The sequence below is a fragment of the Limanda limanda genome, chromosome 5, assembly GCF_963576545.1.
Source record: "Limanda limanda chromosome 5, fLimLim1.1, whole genome shotgun sequence".
In the NCBI taxonomy this organism is placed as follows: Eukaryota; Metazoa; Chordata; class Actinopteri; order Pleuronectiformes; family Pleuronectidae; genus Limanda; species Limanda limanda.
Window position 1 is genome coordinate 10,930,993 of NC_083640.1, and position 20,980 is coordinate 10,951,972.

Sequence of the window (20,980 nt, forward strand, 5' to 3'; positions counted from 1 at the left end):
CATTTTCACTCCCGTTGGGGGGAGAGAGTCAGCTGCCACGGGTCTAATTTCTCCTTTTACTATTAAGCCAGTAAAAAAAAGAAAGAACAAAGCCCTCCACCCCTCTATGCTTGTGTGGTGCTGCGGTATTTGATATTTGTTTGTTTTAGAGGGGCGTGGGTACGGTTACAGTACTTTGTCTCCCCTCTTTCTTCTTTTTTATTTTTTTTAAAGTTCATTACCATCACCAGAGGCGCCTCGTAGGGGTTAATCCAGCGCCGGGTCGGGAGCGTCAGGGCGCGCACAGTGGGCTGGTTGTGCCGATCACTCCCCGCAGAGGCGATGCCCTTTTGTGGAGAGGTCTCTTGTCACCGAGAGGACACACGGCATTCACAATCAGGACACGGGGACACAAAGAGAAGAAGTCCATTTTAAAAGGCTCCATTCTTCCCCCGCGGCCGCTGGGTGTTGACTGTGGGTGTTTTGAGAGGATCTTTGTTGCGCGGAGAAAAGTAAAGAAGGAGAATACGCGCCGTGAACGGGATGGGCTGGGGGGGATTTTGTGGACAGGGTTACTACAGTGCAGCTGATGCTGTCATCCTCCACACCTCTGTCTGCTTTCCTCGGAGATACTCCTCTAGTTTGGATGAGGAGCGGAACTTTTACGCACGGTTTTTACGCACTGATTTTTCAACTCTCGACTGAACCGAAAACAGTCACGATGAAGTTCTTCGCTCCGGTACCTGCAGGATAGCGGACTCAGCCCGATCATTTATTCAAGGGAGAATCAAAGTTGTGGATTTTCGCCTGAAGGATGCCCGTTGATAAATTCGCAAACATGGAGGAGAAACTGTGGATATTGGAGGATCTGAACATGATGTACATCCGTCAGATTGCACTGAGTTTACAGGTACAAGTTAATTTCTCTACACGTGTCTCTGACCCTCTGCTCGCGGTTTTGTTGCTGTTGTCAATATAATCTCAAAGTTGTGGGGTGTGACAGTTGGAGAAGTGCGTGATCATGTCTCCAACTGTTGTCCTTTCTTTTCTTGGGATTGATTGTTTTTTTGGACATCCTGCCTGATTACAATAGGGGTCCTGATATAACTGAAATCTATTTTCAGACATGCCTGTCCTCTGAAGTACAGTGCATCACTGTGTCACTGCCTGCAGCTGTGCCTCAGCTTGTTGTGATGCTGGTCGCAGAAACTCTCTGTGACAGGTCGAGCTTGTGTGGTCTCTAACCTTTACAGCAAAGTTCTCACTGACGGCAAAATAAGAAAACAAGGCTGCATGCCTTCCACATCTCCCTCTCTGTTTCTCTCTTTCCAACTGGGTTCATACACAGTACAGAGCTGCTGCACATATGGCGTTCATAAGTCCCTATTGGAGTGTGTATTCATGCATGTCCATGTGTGTGTGTGTGTTTGTGTACTGTTCTGAGAAAGGATTCCATACAAAAGGTTTATTATTTATGCAACATTTTCCCCACATTTCTTCTGCAAATCTTCACAATCTCTCCCAACGTTAATAGTAGCAGATGAAATATGTGTCTGTCTCATTCTTAACAAAATCCAGGTGAAGAGGAAACACATTGGAAATGTGGCAGGAATTTCAAAGGGGAATTCTAATATACTTTATTATCTGGCCCCCTAATCTGAAAATAGCTTATCTGTCTGTGCTGCAGCTGTTTAGAGATGTCAAAAACTGTTTTCTTTCTCACTGTGTCAGCTGAAGGATGCTCCAAGAGGCCTGAAGCAGCTTGACACGAGGGCCGTGTACGAGCGGTGGTATCACTCACTGGTCTCACTGGTGCTGTGTGGTACCTGCGAGCAGTTTGGCACTGTTTGCATGTGTGAGGTGTTGCTTTGTTACCCGTGCCAAAGTGTCACAGAGAGTACCAGGCTTTGGAATAGCACAAGAGGAGATACATGATGTTGAAATAACACAAACATACACACACACCTGTAAATTTTTGTAGTTTGTATGAAGTCTCATCCTTTCTGTTTCTAAGATGGTATGCTTTACTTTTTTTTTATCTCACATTACACTATAGAGCCACTTGTGCTGAAGGATTCAGTGTCAACGTGATTATCCGGAGGTGTTTGTAGTCATGATTGTCGAGACACAAACCAGCTGTCACAAGGTCCTTTTCACTGACGAGTTAATCAGTTACTAATCAGTTTATTACTTTCTGTCACAGGGCATTCTCTGATCTCGAACCAGCTCAGCTGACATGGTGGCACTTTGGCTGATTATTGAATTTTCTGCATTACGTAGGAACGCAGATATCAGGCCGGAGCCCTTTGTGCATTCAAGCATTTTCTGCTCCTTGTCTGATATCTGTAAATTACATTACAAGGCCAGGAATGTGTAATAACAAGATGATGAGCCCCTTTAATGGCCATGTGGGAAAACTCTCTTGTCACTTCTCCCCCCCACCCTTATCCCAGGGAGTTCAGGAGTCAGGGTCGACACTTCCACAACAAGTGACAAATTTCAGGTCGTTGACTTTGTGCTCGTCTTCAGCTCACGAGTGTTTTTGCTGGTAAACACTCGCTTGTTTTCTCACATGCTCGCTCACTGAAGTCACTTTCTCTTCCCTCCCTCCCTCCCCCCCAGGTCTCCTCTGCCTGGGTGGGTTTATGAGACAGGGATTCTTTGTATGTGGCGAAGCTGCACAGCCCACAGTCTAGCTGTAACTTCAGCGTGCTAGGGATGCTTTCTGCTGCAGGGGCTTTTCATAAACGCCCTGCTGGATCATCGCAACTTACACTGTGAGCCTCCTTGTGCTTGGTCCTGCAGGAAACGTACAGTAGACTAATTCTAAAAGTCACTCCCCACCCCTGCACATGCATGCTCCTATACTCTCTGTAAAGTGGTGCAACTTTTTCTCTGTGATGGCCATCTCAGAAGTGAAAAGCGTCTTTATTTTTAAATTTTTTGAAGTGAGAACATGATGCATGTGCTGGGGTTCCAGCATTCCTCAGGCTTTTATAATTGCTGTGTCAGGCAGGGGCAGAGAGGGAGAGAGAGCTGTCTCTGTATTATTTTCAAGCCCAGAAGGATGTAGCTTTTCTGTTGTTCAGGTTTTAACAAGTCTGTTATAATAGGAGTGACTGCATTCTTGGCCCCACAGCTCTGTTTTCCTTCACTCTTCCCCTCCTCTCTTCGGAGGCCCATCATACAGCCGCTGCATTTCAGAAGCAGAAGTGTTAAAGATTGTATACAGGGGAGAGGTGGCTGATGGGAAACAGGAAATGGTCATGTGCAATTACTGTTTCCCACTGGGAGAGACAGCATGATGTCACTGAACCCACTGCCATTAATAGATATAGATTATACACACCACTTCCTGTTGACACAGATCCGGATACACTCAGCGGGTGTTTAGTTTCTTTTCATTTACTTTATATTTAATGCGTCCCTGTTCTTTGCTGCTCTCTTATCCTTCTTCAGCTCCCCGGGCTCGGTCCCTCTGTCCTGTTCCTTCCTGCCCATTGATAGCCAGAGGGCCGTAGATGGACACTTTCTCCCTGGTCTAATATTAGCCCCCAGACTGGCCTTGACTTCATAGATCGTGACTTTGCCAGTTAAACATTGACATTCGTGAAGTTATAAAAGCAGGATTTGTGTTGGGAATGCCATCCTGTAGGCCAGTCATTGTTTGCCAATGTACAATACTTTCTCTGTGTGTGTGTGAGTGTGAGTGTGAGTGTGAGTGTGTGTGCATGTGTGTGTGTCGACCTCACTGGATCAGAGTCACCCTGTTCTAATCTGAAGGAGTTGAGCTCAGGGCACTAAACTGCTTCTGATCATATCAATGATATCATCTGATGACAGATTAAATAGATGTTATGGAACAACTGCTGGCACGACGGTAGCTCATCCTCTCACCCTGGTTGACTGTGAGCTCAGGTTGGAGTTTCTTGCCGCCTCACCCACGACTCAAGTTTGACCTCTCACACGCTCCCAAACCCTAAACTTAGCTGCGGCCATACCTCGGATAGTTCTGCGGATTCTAGACCCCGCAGGCAGGCATTAAATATCCTGTGGCTGGTATTCACGCAGCCTGATCCCACACCAGTGGTCAAGCTGCCTGGGCAATTTGATTCAATATCATAGAACAATGCCTGTCCTTCGAGATCAGTGTCTTGTCCTTTTGAAACTGCACTGACATAACTTTGATTGTAAGATCTATTTTATATATCCTCCAAATGTTTGTTGAACATTTGTTGTGGGCAGCACGGTGGCATGGTAGTTAACCTTGTTGAAGAATGTTCCCTGGTTAAATCCCAGTTCGGCAAGGGTCTTTCTGTGTTTACTCTGGCTTCATCCCACGAGTCCAATGATATGCAGGTTGGGGTGCACCCCACCTCTCTGGGTATTGGCTCCCCCCACGACCCTCAAAAGGATAAGTGGTATGGAGGATTGATGGATTGACGTTTGTTTTCATGCGTCTCAAGTGGCTATATTACCATTTCCCAAAAGCCTTCAGTGTATCAGCTCTGCTAACAGATATTTTTCAGCTCACTCTCTTCCGACTTCAAATATCTCATGCTTTCTAAATGTAGGAGGTCCTGGCGGGGCAAAGGCCAAATTGACAGCAGTTAATCCCTGCCTGCTGTGGGACAGTTGACCAGTATCTCCTTGTGCAGTGAGGCTGGCCTCATGAAGCTGTACCCTGATGATGAATTCCCAGTGAGAGCAAAGGTTAATCCTATTTTTACTGAAATAGCAAAACAGAGTATTTAAAGTTTGGAGTCAGTCCCATGGCTTAAATCTGGATTTAGCATGCAATTTCATTTGTAATATTCTAATCCTGGTTTCGCATTTGTTGACCGACCAGGACCTTTCTGTGTGTGGTTTGCAGGTTAATTCTTCCTGTGTCTGCATCGGTTTTCTCCCACAGTCGAGAGACATGCAGCTTACTTTAATCAGAAATCTTAGTGTGAGCATGGATGGTTGTTTGTCTCTGTAGCTGCTTTCAGACTTGCACTAAGCTCCAGAGGGGGCTGTTTGTGAGGAAGCACATGTCCAAGTCAGTTGTAGGGGTGTCACGATACCAAAAATTCAGTAGTCGGTGCCAATACCAGTAAAATAACACGATTCTCGATGCCAATTTCGATACCACGGTAAAAAAAAAGTGCATTATTTGGATGTTGTTAATGTCATATACGGTAATTCAATGTGCTTGCGCTGCGCATATACTGAGGGTTATACGGTAGTTGCGGTCGCATGTGAGTGACGCTTTGTTGTGACACGTTATGCAAAATGATACATCTGCCTCACGCCGGGTTTACACCGGACGCTGAAGCGACGCCAAAGCGACTCGTAAGCGCAGCACCAAGCCTTAAATAACAGCTGGCTCCCATCCACTCCCATGCGTCGCTTCAGCTTCCGGTGTAAACAACCATGTGCCGGCGCGCTAAGGATTAGCGCGGAGCGGCGGCGTTGCTTCCGTGTGGTGAAAACCCGGCGTCAAACGCAAAATACTTCCATACACGACTCTTTGTGCCTTTTTAATAAACAAGTCGAGGTGGGGCGAACGCTGCAGCCGCAGTTGCCGTCTTGGTTTTCAGAATGTAAACGTCGACTGGCGCAGCACCGATGCTAATGCTAAGTTGCTAACAGCTGCTGGCATCGAAGCTGACGGTGCCTACGGTACTTCAAAAACTTGGGCATCGGCATCGTTTTGTTATGTTAGTATCGAAAGGTATCGTAGGTATCGGTTCTCGTGACATCCCTAGTCAGTTGCTCCGCACATTTTTCAGAACTTTTTCCTGCCAGCCCCCTAGTAAAATGTCTGGGAGATGTCTGAGTAAGCCCATTGGAGAATACAGCAGAAAAAGGCCAGGAAATTCTGCAAGTGAGTGGGCGTATTGATGACATTTCTGAAAAAGATGTACATGTTAAGAGACAGATGGATGAAGATGTCAACTCGGAAAGACAAAGAGATTCAAGAGCTTTTGGTGATACAGTCCGAAGCCGGTAAAAACCTGCCTGGCCCTGACAATCTCCTGCTGCGTTCTTCATTTGAAGGGCAAACTCCAGAGAATGTCCAGAACCAATATTCTTGACATTTTCCAGAGTTCATGTTTGAAAACGGCTAAAATGTCAACCCTGTGGTGGATGTACCCCACTTATCTCTCAACGTCCGCTGGAATTTGCTCCAGACCCTGAAAGGATAAGCAGTCTATATGGATCTATGGATGTTTTAATCCCACTTGTCCTGTTCTTGCATTTTTCCATCATCTTCTTCATTTATCATTTTCACCATCAATTTAAGCAATCTCCGTTATTGCCCATCCTTTCAGTATCAGAGTCATTATCGATATATCCCACCATGAAAAACCAGTAAGTCAGCGGTTTTAATGTGTGTATGTGCCTCTGCAGGAGTGTGTTAGTTCAGCTGTGAGGTTGTTTAAGTAGCCTAAGTTACACCAGAGCTGCCCGCCGCATTGGAAGGTGTGCTAAAGCTAACAGCTCTCGCTCTCCTGTGACACAGGATACACAGTCGTGTCCGAGGCCAACGCACATTCCTCCACAACGAACCACTTCATCGCACAACCCTTCCTGCTGAGCTCGTCTCTGTGTGTGTCTGTGTACCTCCGACAGTGTGTGTGAGTAAATAGTGAGTGCACGTGTAACAAGCCAATACTGTAAGCCAAAGCATCGTGCGAGAGAGTCATTAGGTTTATCACCCAGACTTTCATGCTGAATGCGAATGGGCTTGTCTCATTTGCTTTGAATTAGACGGAGGAGTGTCCTACAGTAGCGTGAAATCCTTAAGTAGTTAATGTAAATACCCAGGTTTATTTACTTGTAGCTATAATGTACATGGGTTTAAGACCGTTTACAGTGTGTGTTTTTATAAGCGTGTCTTTGGCATCAGCGCCATGAATAGCTACAGTAGGTTCCAGGCTTTTCCAGCGCCGTATGCCAAAATCAAACACGGGGTGTGTAAAGGAGAGGAAAAAGGAGGCTTTGTATCACATCACACACACCCAGCGCTGCCTACTAAACCCTCCTCTCCTTCTTGGAACCACACATCGAGCTTCCTGAGCCTCAGCCATCCCTCTCCCAGCCAACATTAAGTCTGTTAACCACAGTCCAAACCATCTGGCTTTCCCCCGCTTCACCTCTTCACCCAACGCCTCACCCACCCACCCCCCCTCCGGTGCCGAATGCTCCCCGTCCATATACCTCAGGCCTCACACCAGCCATCGCCCCCATACAGCAGCTAGGAGGAGCGGCGGAGGCCTGAATGGGCGCTCTGTGTGAGCAGGAACCAGTTCGATGCGGCGGCCTGAGCCAGCTTCCTTCAGAAAACAGCAGACGCGAGCCAGGAGAGCGAGAAGGAGAAAACACAGAGACAAGCCGAGAGGTGCTGTTGTTGGAACGTCAGCCCAGACTCCCTCCACCTTCCCATCGTCAATCACTTCCCTCTCCACACTATCTCTGCCTGAAACTAGTCGATAATTCCACTCTGCCTTTATCTCACCTTTCGGCCTTAATTTCCACACACATTTATCTCACCCTTCAGCGTCACCTTTCTTTAATCCTCCTCCACACGTTCTGCTCTCACCTGCAGATGCACAAAGACACATTTTTTTGTAACGGTTCAAAGCTAATCTTTTTTTGTAGCTGCAAAGAAAATTGGAGCCATTTAAGCTATTTGAATTAACTGCAGGCCTTATTCAAATCGGCACAGATTGGATGTAAAGCAAAGCTTAATGTAGCATGTCAGCAGCTCACGAGTCGCAGTTTTCAAGGGAAGATATTAAAACGTTGTATTCCTTTGTAAAACATCTGAACGTGTCCTGGAGATGCAGCTGCTGGTGCAGGCCTTTTGATCAGATGGCAGTTTTTTTTAAACACACATTGCGTTTAAAAGATCATTTGGTAACGTGTTTAATTGAGCCTGTAGATATTGCCTTTGCGTTTTTTCCACATGGATGCAATTTAGGCTCACTTCTGTGTGATCTATTTGTGAACGTTCCAGCTTGTGAGATACACTCTGCACAGAGCACATGATTGTGGGCATGTTTATGGTTCATGCTGCAACTTTATTGATCTTTGATGAGGCTTATTTACTGTATGTGGGGGGCATTTTATGTGTACATGAATATATTCAGTCTATTTATCTCCATCTGTCTGATCTCTGATCTTGCTAACCATCTCTGCACGCATGCAAAGAAAACCGCCATGCAACAAAGTAGGTGGAGGATAGAGATAGCGATTATGAAGCAGAAGCTTTAAAAAAAACAATTGCAACAAGAGGGCGACTGACTTATCAGTATTCCTATATCATCAGCTGATGTCAGCCTCTCAGAGTCATATCGGTGAATATAGACATTGGCCAGAATTTAGCTGATAAATTAATTTCAAAGTATTTCTTCTGACAGCAGCTGAGACTGTTTTGATTTATCAAATAATTTTGTTAAAAGTTTATCACCGCGAATAGGCAACCATGTTGACTACAATGGTGATTTCTGCAATTTAAGCAGGGATCTATATTATTTCGGCATCCATGTTTGCCTTTCAGTGCGTAAATGAAAACTTTTCTTTTCCAGATTAAACCATGCAGAAAATATTTTAATTAACGTTTACATTTTACTTTCTTTTTGTTTCTTTTATCAAGTGATATATCAAAGTGTTTTACTCAATAATATCAGTATTGACATCGGCCCCTGGAAATCCATAGCGGTCGGGCTCTAATTGCAACCATTAAAACGATCCAGTCCCCAGTGCTTGTTCCTCTGGTAGCATCAATAGCTCCACCAGCACAACTGCAACCTCAAAGTTTGTGTCCTTTGGTGCAACATGACTGTGTGTTCATTGTGCAGTTAAGCAGCAAGCCAAAGTGTCTAATTGAATCACTGCACACTGCGGGATCCTTGGCCGCCGAGTTCATGTGTGCACGTGTGTGTCACTGGCGGCTGTGTGTGTTTGGCAGGAGGAACGGCTCTGTCAGCGTTTGGAGGGCTGCCTTCGGACCATCTGAGATTCTGCTTTCATCAAGGACAAGACAGGACCCCTCCTCTTTTTCAGATATGATGTAATGATGATGTTTGGTCTTTGTCTCTGTGTCTAATTTCCCCAGCCTCTGTAAGAGACCCAGCAACATCACATGTTGGATTAAACTTAAAGCATGAGAGCAAGCCAAGCAGATGGCCTCAAAGCATCTAACAAAAAGCCCAGAAAGGCAAGACGAGACCTCTGTTGGTGGAGGCCTGGCCTTGAGAAGATGGATGACTTTGCTGTTAAGGAATATCTACATGCCAAAGGCAAACTGTCATTGGGGAATTCCAGGGTTTGGAGGCAGGTCAAGCAGGAGCCAGGGCTTACGGCTGGGTTAGATCTGAGGCCTAAGGTTTCTGAAAGGGGCCTCTTGTTGTGGTATGAGGTGTTGAGAGGCAAGGCTGAGCAAGGCTCAAAAAAGCAGCCTCAATGTCTCACCATGATGAGATCAGTGGAACAAACAGCTCGAGCTGGATGATGTCATGTTTAGGGCTCGAGGGTCAAAAGCTCAGGGTCATGTTAGGGGAAGATTGCGTGTTTCTATGGGTAGAAGAGTGAGATTTAAAAAACACTGAAAGTTGGATACATTTGACACATTTTTTTCCTGCTTCCTCATTACATCAACACTAACATTAGCACACATACACATTTGACTCTGTTACCCTCCATGTCCTGCTTCACCTCCCCCATTAGCAAAGCTATTACCCAAAAGCCTCATCAGAGTGGAAGGGTGTCCATGTGGCACTGTATGTGTTTCTAATCCTGTCATCATTAGGAGATGAAAAGGTTAATCCACCTCATCTTCATTGGGGCGGACTAAGAACCTGGACAGGGATTCCTTTAGAGCAGTGACCCTCACACTTTTAGAATAGCTCAGGTTCCGGAGGTTAATTTTCCATTTATTTTGTCGTTAACATTTCAGGAAATTCTTATAATAAACCAGGCCGACCAGCTAAGAGATGACTCGTGACCATAAAACATTTGATTCAGAGCAATAATTGGAAATGGGAAAAAAGTTAGAGGTACAAGAGGAAATACGCATCCCATAAATATTGCAAATGATCCCTTTCCAATAACATCTTCTTGTTTTTTACCTTGTTGTAGTGATTTTCCTATTTTTGGACTCTACTCCTCATCTCTAACTGCAGTATGTTAGGATGATCATAGCTACTCTGTGGTTAACATAATGTAACGCTGAACAATCCGGTAGTTAACCTGATAACTTTTGTGATCTCCATGGTAGCAGCAAGATCCACCAATCACAGCCTTCACTATTACACCTGAGCATTGTGGGAAGTGTAGTATTTCTCCTTGACATGACGAATACAAAACGTTTTTCTTAAAACGCAGTTGATATCATACAGACTTCTAGAAGAGCATATAACATTGTTTCACAATCTTGTAGCTTGTGGTATATATGCCTTGGATGGTTAAAATATTCAGGGTCATCAAAATCTCTATTCAGAAAATTGGATTTTTACTTCCAGAACCAAGTGGTTGAGCTCTGTTGGAAGAATGATAATGTCCCCCATCAGAAACCCAATTAACCCTTGCTGCACCACCTCCCTCTGATACACTGTCTCATTGGCCAGTGTGTCACTGTTGGCTGTTATGAAACTGCAATCGAAGTTTATTGAGGCCCTATTTTAGGCCCATGCAAAAACACACACACGGCTCATGTCCGCACAGTTGGAAACCGCAGCTGTCACTGTTAGAGCCGCTGAGACTGACAGTCAGTGTATATATATCTATGAATATGATCACTGTTGATTTAACTTTCAAAAATCCAAGGTAGAGTTTACATTAGCGATGCAGCTTGTCTCATGGTGATATTTCTTATTTTGCTATTGTTGATATGAAATATACAGATAATGGAGTGGTACACACACAGTTTTATTTAGATTTACAGGCTGGTTAAATTCCGTGGTCTACTTGATATGTAAACTACCACTGCTATGAGAGGTGAACGACTGCTGTTACATTATAACAAGCCTGACTTGCTCATTTACGTGATGTTGATATCATGACTGTTTGGCGTCAGGCTCCAGTCCGCTCCCAGCATACTTGAGGTTAGATAACAGTCATGTCCATGACCTGTTCTACAGCCCCTCAGGCTGCCTGACGCTGGGAAGAACACAAGTCTCTACATGACTCTTGTGCCTGCTCCATGACGGGCACCTAACGACATGGACACGGTGTCTCAGACACGAGATGCGGCTCAGCAATGAGCGTGAATGAGAAGGGTTTGTGCGTGTGTGCTGAGGCTCCCATACCCTCATATGACCAATAGGGGGCCAAAATTATTTTTTTCCCCTCCTCCCAGTCACATGTAAAAAACAACGGGCATTGTAGTCATATGAAAAACAAAATGTTGGATAAAGGGAGGCAGTAGATATTGTCATATAGTATGGCTGCACACTCAACAAACAAATATTGTATTTTATGTGTTATAATAGTGGGTTTCCCGAAGTAAATGGTAAATGGACTCTATTCAGATCGAACCAATCCAGTCTCATTGACCACTTAAAGCGCTTAACAGTTCAAGTCGTCATTCATTCACAAATTCCTCACACACTGTTCATACACTGTCGGCATGGCCAATAGGGATAATTTAGGGTTCAGTATCCTGTCCAAGGACACTTCAGAATGTGGACCGGAGGCATGTGGGATCGAACCATTGACATTCTGGTTAGCGGACAACCCTCTCTGACCCGGAGCCATAGCTGAAGAGAGATTTTTATTAAAATAAATTTAACTCAACCACAGCAGCTCTTTTGAAAATATGTAAAGTTATGTATGCTTATAATGTAGTGTAATCTATATACTGCACCAAATAACTGCAACCATTGCCTAATACAAAGACAATTCAGTGTAAAAATAACAAGAATATAAATATTGTCAGTCCTTTGCACTTGATCTCTTCTTCTCAGCACCTTGTCATAAAGTAACTGAAGCTTATCCATACGCATCAGTGGCTCCTTTGGGCCAGTTTATGTCAACATGCCCGGAGGCCTTTCTTAAAACACAGGGCTGAGAAAAGGTCTAGAATATGAGAAAGAGAAACACAGGTCTGTCCCTCAACAGCCGCCGGATTCAAATCTGCATGAAACCAAAGTGTAAACCTTTGTGAGCTTATTCACTGCGCAGCTCCTCCTCGGGGCAATAATTGGAATTTGTGATTTGATTCTTATCCAGCTTCAAATATCTTATAAATAGATAACAGACTGAGTAGAAATAGGAGGTAGAGAGACACAATGCTACAGTGTGAATAGTAGGAAAGAAGAGATTTTGAGGGTGTACAATAGCAGCAGCAGCAGCAGCAGACAGGAAGAGAAGCACGTGTTGGCGACAAGCACTGTTGTCAGTGAGTCAATAGGAAATGCTTGAACCTCAGAGGGAGAGGTTATAGTCTGTCTGGAGGAATGTCCTCTCATCCTGTGAACTGCAGTGTAATGACACTGGAATGATGCTATGGCTCATTCAGCTGGTCCTCCCTGAGTCATGCGACATGGGAAAACTGAACCAGACGTGTGTGTCACAAGTCTTAAGGCCAGTCTAATATCCAGATTCAGCAGATGTGCTGTTCTTCGGTCAACTAAACATTCTCATTTAACAGGTGTACACGGAGAGATTAATCCCCCTCTTTGTGGATGCATCTTTGTATCTGTCCCGCTGCTCCCACACGTGCCGTGCGAACCCCCGACTCTGAACTGTGAGTGAAAATGTGTCTCTGACAGCACTTCTCGCTGGCCGGCTCCCTGGTGCAGCTACTTGCTGATGAAACCTTAATCTGATTAACGGTTGGATATATTTACAGCTCTAAGTCCTGAGTTATCAAGGCTCATCTTGTTTTTGTTGCACACGTCTACTCGCACAGAGAGGGGGGGAAAGAGATTCGGATAATTTCAAAAAACAGCGGGGGGATTTTGTTTATATTCTTGTCAGGCCCGGTATGAATCAAATCACCATTTCTGCTTCAGATGGTGAAAAAGATTAGTGGTATCACCTGTCTTTGTGATAACATGCCTTTGAGACAATTTGCAGTGCACGCTACTCTGCTTCTTGTTGGACTCTAAATAGCCCGAATATCGCCACACTACAGAATTCCTCTGACCCTTCAACATTGTTCTCGTCTTTTGAGCCTTGGGATGTGTCTGTTGAGGTGTCGCTCTTCGGTAACCTCAAGATTTCGTTAACATTTTCTGCACGTGCTGCTACCGGCTGCTGCTCCTATGCTCTGTGCTGTGTACCTGACGTGGCTTTAACTCTATTCCAGCCACATGATTGGTTCGGCGTGGCGCTATTCTCATTTTCATTGGCTGTTAGTGTTGGCTGTCAAAACATGGATGGAACGAGTTCTATAGACGTTGTATCGGCCACGTCTTATATTTCTATTGAGCGATAATTCTCTTTATCATTATATATATCGCCCAGCCTTAATTCTTGTTATCATTCATGTTTAATGCTTTTCTGGCTTCTGCTCCAGCCACTAAGTGCATTTCAGGACAAAGTAGCCCATCCTCTGTTGTCCTAAAGAGATATTTATTCACATAACCACTTCTACAAATGTACCATTGCACCATTGAGAGGCTGCACTTTGTTGCTGTGTTGCTTTGAGCTGAGGCTGCCCACAGACCATCTCTCTCCTCCTCCATCCTGATCCTCCCACACGTCATCTGCTGCATCTCTGAACTGCACGTCTCATTTCACTTGGTCCACAAACAACACACAACAAAACAAGTGTTGAGATTGTATCATTTTTAGCTCTGTTTAATGGGAACATTGTTAGAGGCTCCTCATGTTTTGCAAAAATATTTTCCTGGACGCTCCATTATTAGTTTCCCAGTTTCCTGCAGCCGAACTATCGGTCATATTCACCCTTACCCCTAGTTTTTTTTCCCACACTTAATTCCCGCCGGACTCATCTGTGTTTTCCGTTTCCACCTGCCCACAAATCACTCTCATACATCACCGAGCCGACAAGGGGACACGCTCCGCTGCACAACAACTTCCTATAGTGTGCACATTTGGGCCAGGCAATAAGCAGAGCACAGACAGAGAGGAGGCAGAGGGAGATTTTGTTTAATGTTACTGGGAATGATATATTGCTCTATCAGTAGAATTATATGTGCGACAAGTGCAGACTAATGGCAAATGTTATTTGTGCACACTGTAACTGTCATTTAATGGTTATGTAATTGCCATTTCCACAAAATTATCATAATACGCCTATGTGTTGTGGGAGTAATTTGACTTATGTTAGTAGCATAGTAACTGTATTGTAATGCTTAAGACTTCTTTTTTGTATGAGTGAAAAATCTTTATAATTATATATTATATTGACTAAATTGTATTGGAGAATGTTCATATTGTATTATATCTCACCTGGAATATGAAATAGCTGCATTATTCAGTTTTGCTGTGATGTTTTGGGTCCCACATTTATCACAGTAATGAGTCACCAAAGGGCATCTGAGACTTCCCATGAATTTAATGTGTGAACGATTTGTCAAATACTGTAGCTGCTTATTTCGTAATAGTCGTGCTTTGGAGCAAGCGAGGACACGCCTGTAGATGATGTGCAGCTATGCAATCGGCATATTGACCAGTGTCTTGTGTAAACAGTTGAGTCATAACTTCCAAAAAAAGAAACTGTATTTTTTTTTGTACCCACTGTGGGAAGCGTACACTGTGCAGGGCGGCCACAGTGGATTTCACTCACACTCACGCAACGTGACTCAAACTGTGGCCAAACTCAGGGCTGCCAAATCCTTCTTATGTCACTTTCTCCAACATTGCTGAGACTTTATGCACATTTTCTATTTATTTTCCCCATAACGGACCCCCTGTATGTGAAAGGAAACACAGAAATACAAGTTTGTTACATGCATGTCTCTGACAAACATCAGCTGGGTTATATGTATATCTGGTGAAAGATGACACTGCTCGAAAGACATTGCTGCCAGCTTCCCTGCCCTGGAGGGTCTGTGGGCACCGCTTTGAGCTTCATGTGTCTTAAATGTCAATTCACTCCCCTCTGCTCCAAAGATTATGGACACACACACACACACACACACACGCACACACACACGCACACGCTTCCACAGAATTGGCTCTCGGTTGGTCCATCAGTCTTTATCCCTCCTTGTGCTGAAGGCGGTGGTGGTGTGCGACTGTACGTGCGTGCGTGCGTGCGTCCGGACTGGAGCTCATGCAGGAGCTGCTCGGACAACGACGACGTCAGTGATGAAGATGAGGCGGATGACGATGAGGACAACACAGAGTGTGGCTCAAACGCATGACCGCTGTCCTTCCCAATTGGCCCAGAGTGCGGGGTGCGTTGTGTGCGCGGACCCTTGACAACTCCAGAGGTTCCAGCCGGCAGCAGCAGCAGCAGCAGGGTCGGGGTTTCCACTGGATATTTCCTCACGTCCGGCTCATAAACGGAGGCGCCTCTCATGGAAATTCTGAGTTGAGGTGTCACCATTACGCGAGGTGTGCGGGACGCTGGACGGAGCCTGGCTGCTGTTGCGTAAAAGCGCCCGTCCTGCCAGGTTTGGAGAGCTGTGACGCGCGCTGCTGCTCCAGGATGAACAGCTCAAATCAAAGGGTGAGCTCGCACTTTTCTGTTTGTTACCGAGTGATGTTAAGTTTGAGATGAAATGGGGAGAATGTCACGTCCGACTTGGGGCTTAACTCGTCACGTACACGCTGATCCCACGGTGAGCCGCAGAGCAGCAGCGGCTCTGGAGACATCCCAGCTGATGTCCGACGGTCCTACTGAAAACCCTGATGTTTTAAAGTTGTCTTCTTGGTCTCGGACGTCTGTCCTCCTGGCATAACCCAATCTGTGTGGATTATGAATCTAAAAGATATGATGATGAATTCGGCGCGTAGCTCATTTCAACTAGTGGATTTGATAAATGAAATTCTAACTTTTAGAGTTGGTTCACGCTGGCTCTTCTCCACGTTTCTAAGTGGAGGAAGACTGAGCTAATAATAGATGGACCACTTTTAAAAGATGGATTCACCAGGGGGTAGTGGTGCAATTTCTGTCTAAGGTATATGCCGAATTAAAGAGGGCTGGCAAATTATTTGTGTTCTCTTTAAGTTACCTTCTCCAAGTTTGTGTTTTTCTAATAACTGAATTTTATTTTAAATTGCAAGATTTTAAAATGGAGTACCACTAACATTTAAGAGCTAAACGATATACCCTAAAAGATAATTATCACGATAAATGCTACACTATTGTTTCTTTTAAGTTTAAAAAACAGATTTTGCTGCTGAGTGAAGGTTTTACATTCTTCTCTATGAGCAACTTGAAAAACAGCAAAATATTTTTGCAAATCTGAACAGTCATGTGTAATACCTCCTAATGGTGCTCGAAAAAAGTATGATTAATACATTGATAGATATTGTTACAAATGAAAATTACCCTCCGATGATTTAGTCCTACAACAATGAGACATGCCTCTTTACGTCAGTGGACAGATGTCGTTACATTAAAACATTGAGTACATTTCCTGTGGACATTATGAATTATACAGCATCTAATGATTTTGTTCCTCTTTCACCTTAAATAACGTGTGGCTCTTCCTCGGCTGCATCTGCAGTAAATGGTGACATTAGTTGTAACTATCAATTTCTATGTTGCCCGACAGCGCTGTGACATGTCCTCCAGCCTCTCAGAGTGAGGGACAATCTGACAGCCGTGGGGGATTACTGCAATAATGACTCACATCTCCTAGTCATCAACCTTTCCCCTCTCTCTCGTGAATAAATCTTTCCTTAACGCCTCGAGTTGGGAGCACAGAAAAGGCCGTATTTAGATTGAATTCTGGAGAAGCATTCGTGTTTCAATGTGAGAATATTACGCTTTTTTAAAATCCTTTTTTTTCCTTCCCAAAACATCTTAAAATGACATGGTTTTGGCAGAACAATTTTGGCGCTCTGTTGTCGCCAGGCCACACAGCAGAGACATGTCTGTTATGGAGTCCTGTTTCTATTTCAGGAAGAAGTTCACCATGATTTCCATTTAAACACACACACACACACACACACACACACACACACACACACACACACACACACACACACACACACACACACACACTCACTCCAAACCTCAGAGAAATACTAAAAAGAAAGGACAGCCACCAAAAAATGTTTTCCTCAACATGCTGTCCCCCTGAGAGCGGTGGCCATAGAACCTAAGTGTGTGTGACAGGCAGTCGTCCTGCTGTCTTTGTGTGTGCGGACATTTGAACGGACGGACCTAAACTTCCTATAATCAACTTTTTTATTTTAACTTGCCACTGAAACTCAATCCATGCTCAGATGAACCGAACATGGCAGCGTCTCTGTCTGTTGATTGGCTTCACTTGAGTTAATGACAGGCTGCTTCCTGACGTGCGACAGCTATATAGTTTAGATTTTGGCCTCGTGTTGATTTCAAAGGTCACCTGCATCAGCATCAGCATCAGTCAGAGACAAGGGACATGGCAGATGTGATCTTTCCATTCCTGGAATACAGCCTGTGTGTCTATGTGTGTGTGAGTCTCTGTGTATGTATGTGTGTGTGTGTGTGTGTGTGTGCGCAGTGCGTTGAAAGATGGTGGTGTGTGTTCGTTTTGTCCCTTCTACTGTTACAACCACAGCCATCTCTGATCATTAGCAGTGAAAAGGTCTCTGATGTTCCAGGGGTCCTCTTCAGTGTCTCCACAGCCCCCTCAAATGCGAAGCTGCACTTTTACCCAGTGACGTGTTTCTATTGGCTGCAGTGTGCACTGAGCAAATCCTGTATGCTGTTAAATGCATTTCTGCCTATGCTTTTCATTGAGTTTAAAATTATGCAAGGAGGGAAAAAAAATACAATCAGCATCCCGTGTCAGTTCACTGGCCATGGAAGCCTCTGGCCCTTGTTCTTCAATCAATAACCACTTACTGCAGAGGAGCTTTCTGCAGTCAAGCCCCTGTCTGTCCACCGAGCTTTCTGTCTCTCTTTCAAGATAGGAATCTAGAGTGTCACCTCTGCTTGTATCTGTCTGTCTCTCCTCCTTCCTCATCCTTCCTCATCCTTCCATCATCCCTGCAGTCACGTGTGGGTGTGTTTATTTGTTCCTCTTCTACCTTGCTCTGTGCTGCCATGTGTCTGCAGTAGAGGACATTCTCTGCTGCTGTTGTCCATTGCTTTTTCCCAGGAGCCGGCTGTTGGGACTGATATAGGTATAGGACCTTCTCAGCCTGAGAAACTCAGGGGCAACTGCAACCCATTACTCTGTGTACTGTGCAGCATGACAGGATCTGTAGTGGAGGCGAAAGGGGAGGAGGAGGAGGAGGAAGAGGAGGAGGGTGAATTGGACTTTACTGTGTTTCTCCTTGAGCCAGTTGTCTCAGCAATATTGTGAAAAATGAGCCACTTGTACTGTGATCCGCTGCAATATTGCCTCTCCACCCACCTAATTATGAATATTTTATCTCAAACGTATTCATACACAACCGTTCTTGCGTAAGACCTTTGCAGACCTGACCTTGCCTTTCACATGATCAACGGAGCTGGAGATTCTACGGACATGTGCACAAAAACGGGAAATCTCCAGACCATTCATGCGAGGGATAGCGGGTAGTGCATGCAGGAGGCAGGACATATTGTATACTGTATATTCAGCTATGTACATCGATAATGGCGTGGGCCTGTATCACCAAAAGCTCTTGAATGTCTTTCTAATCTTCTTTGATGACATCTACATGAATGGCACCTCTTTTTCAGCGAAGGATATTTGTATTCTCTTCATTTTGTCATCAAGACTCTCCACTTGCGCGTGGTGAATCCACCGGCTAATCTTGGCAGGAAAAACTCTGGCGTAACCAACCCGGACATTTGCATTCTCATATACAGCCCCTCAGAAAAATTTCGGTAGAATATCAATGGTGCAGGCTTGCAGGTCTGAAGGCAGCTATACAGACAAAAACAGCCAGTTGAAAAACTGCCCTGTCAGAGCTTTATAAAGGACAAGTCATATTTTTCTTTCTACATTTAGAAGCAAGTTTGCGGCAGGCAGAGCCCCCGGGTTCTCCCTGGGTTTGATCTCACGTGAGTGCTTCAAAATGAAAGAAAAGAGATGAAGGCAACTGTGCAAGAAGACAAGCCTGTGTTTATTTCTGCAGCGGCAGGGAGGGATGGTTTGGTCTGATGATGCTGACTCAGTGGACGAGGATCGGAGTGATGGGCGAACAGACGACAGGCCGATAAACAGACAGAGAGACAATTAGAGAAGAGTGATGACCTGACGATGCAGAAAGAGATTGTGAGGGGATGGATGGTCATGGAGGAGAGTCCCTCAGACAGACGATAATCAGACAAGCAGCTAATACAGAGCTGGTGGCAGCTGGTAAAAATCAGTGCCAGTGCACGTCCATCTGCCATTTCTATCTGAGGAAGCATCTGCTGAGCTGTCCGTCACTTACACAGCATACAGTCGTTTATTCTGTGTGAGAGGTAGTCATACCTGCTGCCTCGTGTGTGTGTGCGTGTGTGTGTGTGTGTGCGTGTGTGTGTGTGCGTGTGTCCTTCATTTTTATACTGCGTCTGTGCTGCCAGTCCATGATTAGATTATGTTTGTTTAGTGGAATTGCTCTTGTGTTGCGATTATGAGTGGAGTCACAAAGTGCACAGTGTACTCACACACACACACACACACACACACACACACACACACACACAAACGCACACTCGCACACACACTCGGTAGATCTGCGGAGATCCCTCATAATGGATAATCCATCATGGCAGGTCTTTATTCCGCTCCCCTGGCCCTCTGATAAAATACCGCCATTGGCCGTAAATAATCGATAATAATAATATCAAAGATATTGCCGCATATGCTCACAAACATCATTCCCTTCACATCATGCACGTCTCAATGGCACCTCAGGCAGTGTGGGTTGGGGTCAAATGTTGCACAGAGAAAAGCGTGTGTGTGTGTGTGTGTGTTTGTGTGAGATAGATGACACGAACTAGCTTGTGGATTTGCTTGCCAGGAGAATGTGATTGGGGCGCGGTGCACACTAGAGTGCCTGACTCCCGTGTGATCTGCTGCTGCTGACAATCAAATGTTTACTTTGGTTTATTTATCTCTGCGTGCATGTATTCCCCGTTCATTTGTAGGCTTTACCACAACCCCGAATAAAAACCGCGACTGATTGTCAGATCTCTGTTCTGTATTTGTTCCACGGTGGAAAAACTTGACCGACATGGGTCAGCTCTTTTATATTTAGACTGAGTTGGCAAGTAGCCAGTGGTAGGCTAGCTTCTTCTTTAAATTTCTAAATTTAAATACAGTTATATTTATTCTCTTGCCCTGCTATTTTGAGCTAAAAGTTATGTTTATGGAGCAACTGCCAACACAACACCGTGGTTCTGGAAGTACAAATCCTACTCATTTTCGGTATAGAGATTTTAATTCAGCCATAATATTTTAACCATCCTAGGTGGACTGACCACAAGCAACAATATTGTGAAAAGATGTTATATGCAGCTGTAGAAGCCACAAGTCCATATAATATCAACTCTGTTTTAAGAAAAACACGTTTTATTTGAGACACCAAGAAATACTACACTACCCAGAATCCTCAGGTGCTCGCAGTTACCATGTAAAGATTTACCAAAACCACAAATCGTCTACAGTCAGATCGTTGAGTGTTACTACACTAGGTTACTGTAGTATAAACTATATGACTGGATATATAAATACATACATCCATTTTTCCGTTTCCCAATATTATGTGTGTTGTTTGCATGGTGTTTCCATTCTGTGTGGATTAATGCTTTGTACTGATTCCCTCACAGCACAGACAGAAGCAGGAGAGACCAAGGTGGTTCATTCTGAGCCGGGGCTTCAGACCGTGTGAAGCTCAGACCGGCTCTGCTCGTCTCTGCCTGCCGATGGTACATTTACATGTCCGCAGATAGTGTGGC

At 44.7% G+C, this 20,980-nt stretch overlaps 1 protein-coding gene across 1 annotated transcript in view; it reads left to right on the top strand.

Annotated features, from left to right (window-relative positions):
* Positions 1–362: 362 nt before the first annotated feature.
* The window catches only part of rtkna (rhotekin a), a 44,044-nt gene continuing 23,426 nt past the window's right edge, over positions 363–20,980 (top strand). Inside the window, exon 1 of the mRNA XM_061071488.1 lies at positions 363–889. Within this exon, the coding sequence (XP_060927471.1) occupies positions 794–889 (96 nt within the window). The 5' untranslated portion in view covers positions 363–793. The remainder of the gene's footprint in view (positions 890–20,980) is intronic.